Here is a 9,949-nt window from a genome sequence, read left to right as displayed (position 1 = left end):
ACAACTAGTATAAGTAAATAATCTAAAATGCAACCCCTTCATCCCCTTAGTTAAAATCACAGTAAAAAGTAGTTCGTTCTCCTGAATTTGCATGAAATATTTTCCACTGGACGTTAGCAAACAACCATCCATCAATGAAGAATTTTTATCTCCGTTTAGATACTGATCATTCTATAAGGAATTGTCAATCTGAAAAGTTTCAGCCATATAGAAGACTTACAATTATAGATGATTATAATGTTATTATGTTATGTTTGTATTGATTATATGTATAACTATTGTTCTTTACGTGTAAATTGAAAGAAGTACACTAACGTACCATATGGGTTTTTTTACCTGTATAAAAAACAATTGTGCACTTCATATAATAACTCCAAGAAGACGGCAAGTTAAGAGAAATGTGGACAATATTCTGGCTAGTGATTTTGTTCCAAGGTAAAATTATTGTTTGATCATCTGTATTTCTATGTTCCAAATGAGAAATGTTAAGTTGGGACTGAGATATATCCAGTTAGAAATGGGGAATGTCAAGTTGAAACTGAGAAATGTCAACTTCGACATGATAATTGTCACTTGGAACTTGGAAATGTCAAGTATGTGGTGAGAAATGTCAAAATAGACGTGAGAAATTTGAAAAATAAAATGTCCGTACCTGTCTTAAGTACGTTTGAGTTTTGTTATCTGGATTAAATCAATGATTATTATATGTAAATTTCTGATTAGACAATATAACGATACTTATAACTTTGACGATTGGTTCTCTTTGGTTCTATTTGTTTAGGAGCAATATCGTATGATAAAGATGATTTTAAGAGAACAAACATTGACGGCGAGCACAATTATCTTCACAAAGGACAAACTAATTATATGCATAGAAAACATATGAATGATTTTGGAGTGAAGATAACAAAACGAGCAGTTATTTATCATGGATTTTGTAAGTAATAAGAATAGAATATAATAGTCTTATCAGTTAAATATAATAATTTCTGAAATAACCAATGAAAATTGACCTATTGGTTAATTCCGGTGATCTAATAAACATGTTGTTAAACATTTTGCCATGTCGGAGGCTTTTAAAGGTTGATTTACAGTATGAGTTTTCAATTGCTTATTGTTGAAGTGCGTACAGTCAGTAACGAGTCCGTTCGCCCAGATTACACGTTCGCCTTACCATTCGCCCAGATTACATGTTCGTCTTACCGTTCGCCCAGATTACATGTTCGCCTTAGGTCCGTTCACCCAGATTACATGTTCGCCTTAGGTTCGCTCGACCTGATTACATGTTCACCTTGGGTCCGTTTGCACAAAGTTTCTTCTCTATATTTATTGAACAAATATGTTGAAATAAATTTTTTTTTTTATTTAGAGTTTTATATGCCTATGCAGGTGTTTATTTGGTTAACAGATTAGAAAAGATATAGATGTATTAAAATTCAAGAAAAAACATCAAAATATTTTCTTAAATCTTAAATGTCTTTTAATTATGAAAATTGCAATTTTGTAAAGTAAACTAGTCAGCTAGGAATGAGTATAAAGAATGCATATACGAATTGTAAGACCTGAAAGGGGATTTATGTTTGCAGGTTGGCTCTTTTGATCTCAAGTGTTTTGACAAATTTGTTATTAATTTTCAAATTTTTTAAAAATCCGGATATTTTTACATTAATGAGAATAAAATTACAACATGAATATTGCATTTTGTGCAAAATCAGTGTGCCAAATATATTAACGTTTTTTAGCATGACCCTTTATTGAAATTTTCCACACTATAGCTTTACGCAATACATTTTCTATTCACATAATATAGAGGTCCTTGGTGGCCGAGTGGTCTAAGTAGTCGAACTACTGTATCACTAGCCAGTCAACACTGAGGTTGTGAGCTCGAATCCCGTACGGGGCAGGTGCAGTCGACTCCAATCTTAATTGACTAGGCTTGTCAGTTTTCCTACCGAAGGTCGGCGGTTCTCTCTGGGCACTCCGGCTTCCTCCACCAATAAAAACTGACCTCAACGAAATAGCACAATAGTGTTGAAAGTGGCGTTAAACATCAATCAATCAATCAATAAAATAATATATTATACCATTATACAACAAACAAACAGAATAAGAATCAGGGCGAACAACTATTAGGGCAAACGGATCCAAAGCGAAGCAATCTAGAATTAAATAAATACGACGATGATAAGAATCGGTACATGTGTGCAATAAAAAAAAATAAAGTTTACTCTTTTTATTTAAAAAAATCACTGCTATTATTTAAAATGGCTATCCAACATTTCTTTTATACTGTTGTCTTTTTCGATTATACCCATACAAAGCTGAATATTTGATTTGCAGCGGATATTTTACAATACATTTTATATGGAAAAATTCGTACAATGTAGTAAAAATATAAAATTTATTTATACAATGAAGGAAAATTCAAAATCTATTCGTAAAAACTTTAGGAACAGGAAAGAATAGATAAATATAAAAAAAAAAAAATAAAAAAAAAAAAAATGCAATATATAAGTTGCTTTGAAATAAAACTAAGCATGCATAACAAAACTGTGAAAAACATAGCATAAAAGATTAAAGATTGATTGATTGTTGATTGTTTTACGCCGCATAAGCACAAAATGGCTATATCGCGGCGATAAATGATTAAACATAAATATGAACTTAATTGATTAAAATTTAACTAAAATATATAAAAAATCTGTAAATACTGTGTATTTCTAGTCATGTCCGTTTCATGACTATAAAATATTTGAAATTGACTGAAATAAGCAATATTGCAATAGCCAAGAAAGCATGGCTATAAAATATTTCAGATTGACCGAAAAAAAGCAGGTGCAACAGCAAAGAAAAACTGACTGAAATAATCAATTACAATAGAATTTGGTTTCGTAGCGAGTACAAATAAATTTCATATATTATTTTACAATGTACAATTTTAAATATTGTATAATTCCGGCAATTCAAAATCTACCCTTAAGTGTATAATGTTCACCCCTACACTATTGAATTCTATTTTTTTATGAAGAGGACACAGTATAAACGTGGACCACAAATAGGCCCCCAAAATCAATCGAGACGTTACAGTATTTTGGATGTAACTATTGGCTTACATCAGAACATTATACAAGGAGATATAAATATATGCTAGGCGTAAATCGTTTCGGTTTCCATCTGTAAACCTGTATTCGTATAGAAAAATGGTCGATTGCAGGATACAGAATACTTTTCTTACTCTTGAATGTTTAATTCGAAACAATTTTCAGTTTATCTACCAGTTTTGATCATGATAAATTTAATCCAATACAACACAAACTATAGCCTAAAGGGAAGTTACTTTTTCAGCTTTGATAAAATTTCGCTTTGGTTGGGTTTAAAATACTTATTTATTTGATTTAATATAAATGTATATATTGTTTTATATATAGTTCAATGGTTTATATAGCTTTGACTGTGAAAAGCAATGTTTGCAAAATACCATTTCCTTACATATCTATGTAAAATTTTAACACTACGACTGTTCTTTAATACAAATAACCATTTAATGTTGTCCTTACTTTACTAACTATACTCAACGCTCGTCTGGACTACACAATTATAAGACTGGTACTTTTAAAAGTATTTTAAACCCAACCAATGCGTATTGTTTTCAAAGCAAAAAAATTCATAAAAGTTTTCACACCACAAATAGTCTTAAATGTACCAAACTAATCATGTATGGTTTATGTGTTCCTCTTGCCTTCTTACAAGACCCTTTGTCAATGTCCTTTTACTTGACATAGCTAAATTTAGACGAAGGTGGGGAATCTGAGCTGATGCTATATCTCCCATCACTTCCTCTTAGCGGCAGTTAAGTTTATACAATATACAAATGTTACGTCTGCATTGAACTGAAGTCGATATTTGAACATTAACATTTAACGTATTTGTTTCACTTTATTTACAACATATATTATTATTCCAATTCACAGCATTCATTACATTATAGACAAATGTTTCCAATTTTATTTTAATTAAATTTGAGAGTATAGAAAAGGAAATTTCACAGTTAATTAAAGATGAAGAAAAGTGTGTTTCCTGCTTTTGGTTTAAGAAAGACAGTATATATTGATTTTCTGTATATATTACCAATAAACCCTATGCTTTCTTTTCAAATTCAAATTAAAACATTGTTAACACTTATGCAGATTTCAGAAACCTGTGTGGTAGAACTCGTTTCTACCATGAGTTTAATGTTTGTAAGAAGGATAAAATGGCAGTTATTAATTGCTTGACATTGCTTTCTGAAAGAGGTCTGCTTGGTAGACGAGAAATCTTGATCAACGGTGTTCATGGATTGGGTATTAGATTCCTCCCTGGTGGTTTGGTATATACACAAGTATGTAAGTACCCAGTATATACAAAACCGAATATTAATTCTTCTTTAAGCCGAAAGGCTTATTGTGTTTATCGTCTGGTAAAATGATATCCGATTTAGAATAGTTAAAATTATTTTGAAGTACAAGTTATTGCCTATTTCTTGGTTTCAACTCTAAAATAATCGTCCTTGAACGTAAACAAAATGCACTTGACTCATTAAATTATTGCTGACACACGTACAATTATTTGTAATATTGTTTATACAAACGGAGTAAACAATCACGACACATATTTTTAATACTTCTTAAATAAACAGAAGAAAACAGAATCCACGGCTCTACAATCCAAGAAGTACTGCAGCAGCAACATCTATCTCTTCCAAAGTTCAAAAGGATACCCGTCTCATAATTGAAAATACAGCTCCACGAAAATATAAATAAAATAAACCAATTATTTAAGAAATAACTATTGTATTTGAAGCTTTGCGGACGTCCGTCGGTAGTTTTACTATTACAAATTGAGTTTACCTGGCGACGCGTAGTGAAGACAGGTTAACGGATATTTGCGACAGTAAAACTACTGATGGACATCCGCAAAGCTTCAAATACAATACAGTTATCTCTTAAATAACCAAAATGCAATATGAAGTCAACAAGCAGTCATCAATAATAAATAGTTAATATATAGTTCGATATATGTATGATTGTAAAGACTAGAAACTTAAATAGAAATCATTTATGACACTGTAAATGGAAGGTACAAACGTCATGTTGGTGTTCAAACACGTCGGTTTCTAGAGTTAAGTTTGTTCTACACATTATCGATGCATAAAAATTGAAATTTAGTACTTATCTATTTTCTTTAATAAAAACCAATGTATTTTCAGATTATGAATTCAAGCCAGGATGTAGAAAAAGTCGAGTTAAACGTCGAATGAAATCTTGTATACATAAAAACGGTCAAACCAGTGTTTGTTTGACAAAACTGCAACAACAAGGACTGATAGGCCCAGGACAAGTATTCAGACGCCTAGTGGTATATAAAATAAAAAGGGTGAAAGGGAGAAAACTCAGAACGAAAGGTCATTTGAAACCGGTAATAAAACACCATATTCGACCTATCAGTTTGAAGTTTAAGAATGGAAGACTAATTCATGGAGGGAAAGGTGAGATTGGAATGTATCAGCTCTGTCTGAGGTTTAAGAGTCATTTACAAAATCAGGATATTTAAATATTATAGGAATAGAATAAAGTGCTAAAGAAAGTGGCGACGATAGCTACTCGTTTATTACAATAAAAAGACACATAGAAGTCACTGTCATATCCTCCTATAGTCTTTAGTGATGAACGATCATCTTAAAAGTTAACACTTGAAAATGTAAGATCGGAATCTTATGACAAATATTTGACAGATAAAAATCAAAAGTTATTCAGAATTCAAATTCAAGAAGAATGCGAGCAATGGACAATGCAACCTAAACAAACAAAGCGTATTATCAATTCGATCAAAAGAATAAGTGTACACATATAAACCACATGAGTTTTTCTTTAGTATTATCAATTTAATTGTCATATTGAAAAATCATTGAGGATTGCAGAAGAGAAATAAATAGATATTTTGCTCAGAAATAGAAAATATAAAACATGGAAAAATATACGTTATCATAAATGGTGTTGAGTTAATTCGATAATATTCACAAAATAAAACAATTATTATTTCGTTCAAAAAGCCAAGAAATAAAAGGAAAAATGCAATCTTTTCTCCCTAGAACTGTACCACAACAGTGGTGAATGATCCGTCGGTTATAATTAAAATAATAAGGATAGGTTGTACTGCATGTAAACGGAAAAAGTAACATAAAAATAAGAATATGTGATATGATTGCAAGTAAGACAACTGCTCACCAGAGACAAATTTAGTCCGCTCTCTCACAAGTAAAAAACTCAAATTGAAGATATAAGATCATACACCATAAGAACGAAGACTTAATCTATACAGCACAAGGACACGGTAGACCTAATCTATACAGAACGAGGACACGGTAGACCTAATCTATACAGCACGAGGACACGGTAGACTTACTCTATACTGCACGCGGACACGGTAGACTAACTCTATACAGCACGAGGACACGGTAGACTTACTCTATACAGCACGAGGACACGGTTAACTTACTCTATATAACACGACGACACGGTAGACTTGATCTATACAGCACGAGGACACGGTAGACTTAATCTATACACCACGAGGACACGGTAGACTCACTTTATACAGTACGAGGACACGGTAGACTTAATCTATACAGCACGAGGACACGGCTGACCTAATCTATACAGCACGAGGGCACGGTAGACTTAATCTATACAGCACGAGGACACGGTAGACTTAATCTATGCAGTACGAGGACACGGTAGACTTAATCTATACAGCACGAGGACACGGTAGACTTAATCTATACAGCACGAGGACACGGTAGACCTAATCTATACAGCACGAGGACACGGTAGACTTAATCTATATAGCACGAGGACACGGTAGACTTAATCTATACAGCACGAGGACACGGTAGACTTAATCTATACAGCACGAGGACACGGTGGACTTAATCTATAAGCACGAGGACATTAGTTTGTTACCTCAACATTGGACACGGTAAACTTAATTTATACAGTACGAGGAACATAAGTTTGTTATCTTAACAATGAATACGTACGGTACAGTACGAGGAACATTAGTTTGTTATCTTAACAATGTTATGGGTTTTAATGTGCGATTGCTGTGTGTTGTTTCTTTATTCTACATTGGCTAGAGGTATAGGGGGAGGGTTGAGATCTCACAAAACATGTTTAACCCCGCCGCATTTTTGTGCCTGTCCCAAGTCAGGAGCCTCTGGCCTTTGTTAGTCTTGTATGTTTTTTTTAATTTTAGTTCATTTATATGTTTTGGAGTTTAGTATGATGTCCATTTTCACTGAACTAGTACGCATTTTTATTTAGGGGCCAGCTGAGGCCCACCTCCGGGTGCGGGATTTTCTCGCTGCGTTGAAGACCCATTGGTGGCCTTTGGCTGTTATCTGCTCTTTGGTCGGGTTGTTGTCTTTCTGACATATTCCCCATTTCCATTCTCAATTTTAGCAATGACGTTCTTACAATTTTTAAAGTAAAGATTTAGAATTGATTGAAATTTATATTTTTTTTCAGAATATCGTCTACAATGTACACAAAGGCATTTCTTCCGTGTATGGCGACGTTGTATACATCGATATTTTCATGAAAATGTATGCTTTCGGCGTATGAAGATTTTGAAAATATTCATACCGTATGAAGAAGGTAATGTGGATATCTTTTTTATCGTATACTGAAAGAGTATATATTGCCTAAGAATATTAAAATTACACGTAGCCATTTTAAGACTAGCAAAAATAGTAAATAATAAAAAAGCAGCGACATTGTACAAAACTAGTTACATTTATATAACATTAAGATTGTTTTGTTCTGACTTTTCAAATAACATTTGCTGCAGTATGTTAAACAGTCATCGATGAACGCAGGAATAAAGGAATAAAATGCCTACAGCAAATCTACAAAAGAGTAGGCGCAGCAAAGTAAAATTATTTAGAGAGCATGGAATTTTATGCAAGAAACGTTGAAAATATCTACATACTGAACTGTTTATATGTGAAAATATCTACATAATGAACTGTTTCTATGTGAAAATATCTACATAATTCTATACTGAAGATACACAAGAATTATTAAAAAATGACAAATTCAACTGAATAATTATTTCTATAGGTTACTATGGTGATGAAGAACATATTAATCACAGTATAAAGTCAGTGGATGAATATCTACGCCAACTCGTTATGCTCGCTAAGCGTCGTGCCAAAAAGAAAATCGACAGTAAAAATATTTACAGTAATACAATGTCTGCTGATGGTTCAAATGTACATAGACCATATGTACATACAGAAAATAAAACCAACAGAAAACATCATTTAAAAGTCGTCAAACACACGGCTGGTAAAATGCAGAACCATGGATATGAGAGCAATGAGGAATAACGGTGGCTCAATATACTGGAAACAAGAAATACAGATGAAGCTTAAACATCAAAATGAATTTCTGTCTTTCCAAAATGTTGCAATTTAAGAAAAATAAAACAATCAACTGATTTCCACGTGTCTATTTACTGCACAACTTTACGAATCGCTCACCTTGTTTGTTTCTACGCTTTAATCTGAAAAGAATAATGAAAATTACGTGAAAAAGGATAACCATGGAGTACCACAAACAATAACTTATAACAGGAGGCTTAATATGTAAAATCAAATATATTCCGTCTTTGTTCCTAATCTTTTTATGTCACTCATGTAAAAAAAAGATGCGGAAGATACCACGGGGACATTCAAAACTCAGCAGTCGAAGAAAAAAACCGACAACGCCATGCCAACAAACTAAAAACGACGAAAAGACGAAAAAATCCACAAACCACTTCATAGAAAACTAAAGATTCAGCAACACGAACTCAAGCATAGATGCGGGTTGAACTCAGATGCTCCGGAAGGGTAAGCAGATCCAACTCCATATGAGTCACCCGTCGTGTTCCTCATGTAAGTACAAATCCAGTGATAAGTCTCATTTGGTGAAGAAACAATCGAGGAAAAGAACGCGGAACGGGATTGAGGTTAAGACAATTAGAACATATACGTGGTCATCAGTGACATAGATATTCTATAGGGGTCAACCCACTCGTGCTGCCGTCCGTAAAACTGTCGAAGAGATGACTGCAGCCAAGTGGATTCAAACGTTCTTAGAAACACAAATAAGACATCTCAGATTTAGGATCGTTTTATTATGATAAGATATATTGTTTGTAATAAAAGACCCAACTATTTTATACAAGTTCTTAACCTTTTCCTCTTTTTCATTATTCTCAAACAAATATATTGATATAATGTAATTGGACTATTCAAACATGAAACAATACTGTCTTGAAAATATAATCACATGCAAAACTAAATTATACACGAAACAAACTTAATAGGTAATGTTGAGCAAAAACAAAGCAGTTAAAAGTAAGCATTAACAAAACAATATAATATGCAACACAATAAGCATTGATAGCCAAAAATATCAAACCCAAAGCAGTGCTTACCTCACACGTAGATGCGAAGGACGAAGCAATATAACAAATTGCAGTTGTACAATTTACACTGCACATCTACTCAAAAGAGAGGCAAAGTATACCAAAGGGCAAAAAAAAAAAAAGAAAAAAAAATACCAAAAGATAAACAACGGCACACAAAACACAACATAGAAAACTTGACTGAACAATACGAATCCCACCAAAAACTGGGGGTTATCTCATGGGGTTCCGGAAGGGTAAGAATACCTGCTCCGCGTATGGCATCTGTCGTGTTGCTCATGCAAGTACAAATCCGGTGATAAGTCTAATTTGGTAGGTCACAGTCGGGGAAAATGAGGACGGAATTGTGTTTAGGTTAGGTTAGGGGAGGGTTGAGCGCTCACAAACAATGTTTAACCCCACCACATTTTTTATGTGCCTGTCTCAAGTCAGGAGCCTG

At 33.2% G+C, this 9,949-nt stretch overlaps 1 protein-coding gene across 2 annotated transcripts; it reads left to right on the top strand.

Annotated features, from left to right (window-relative positions):
* The first annotated feature begins 338 nt into the window (after window positions 1-338).
* LOC127737520 (uncharacterized) lies at window positions 339-8,546 on the top strand. 2 transcript variants are annotated; one of them, XM_052248311.1, is made up of 6 exons: window positions 339-435; window positions 782-937; window positions 4,188-4,340; window positions 5,246-5,524; window positions 7,563-7,691; window positions 8,157-8,546. In XM_052248311.1, the coding sequence occupies exons 1-6, from the start codon at window positions 399-401 to the stop codon at window positions 8,423-8,425; spliced, it is 1,023 nt and encodes a 340-aa protein (XP_052104271.1). In that variant the 5' UTR covers window positions 339-398; the 3' UTR covers window positions 8,426-8,546. The 2 variants fall into 2 exon arrangements, with proteins under 2 accessions (XP_052104271.1, XP_052104273.1); XM_052248313.1 differs by having other exon boundaries at window positions 4,188-4,382.
* Window positions 8,547-9,949: the final 1,403 nt, after the last annotated feature.

Source organism: Mytilus californianus, unplaced genomic scaffold (assembly GCF_021869535.1).
Source record: "Mytilus californianus isolate M0D057914Y unplaced genomic scaffold, xbMytCali1.0.p SCAF_4, whole genome shotgun sequence".
In the NCBI taxonomy this organism is placed as follows: Eukaryota; Metazoa; Mollusca; class Bivalvia; order Mytilida; family Mytilidae; genus Mytilus; species Mytilus californianus.
This window is presented reverse-complemented; position numbering and strand designations above follow the sequence as displayed.

Bases quoted from the DNA above. Each gene is read 5' to 3' on its own strand.
- LOC127737520 (XM_052248313.1), top strand. From the start codon at position 399: ATGTGGACAATATTCTGGCTAGTGATTTTGTTCCAAG. The intron at 938-4,187 runs GTAAGTAATAAG...ACACTTATGCAG, and splicing joins AGTTATTTATCATGGATTTT to ATTTCAGAAACCTGTGTGGT. The intron at 7,692-8,156 runs GTAATGTGGATA...TTATTTCTATAG, and splicing joins ATTCATACCGTATGAAGAAG to GTTACTATGGTGATGAAGAA.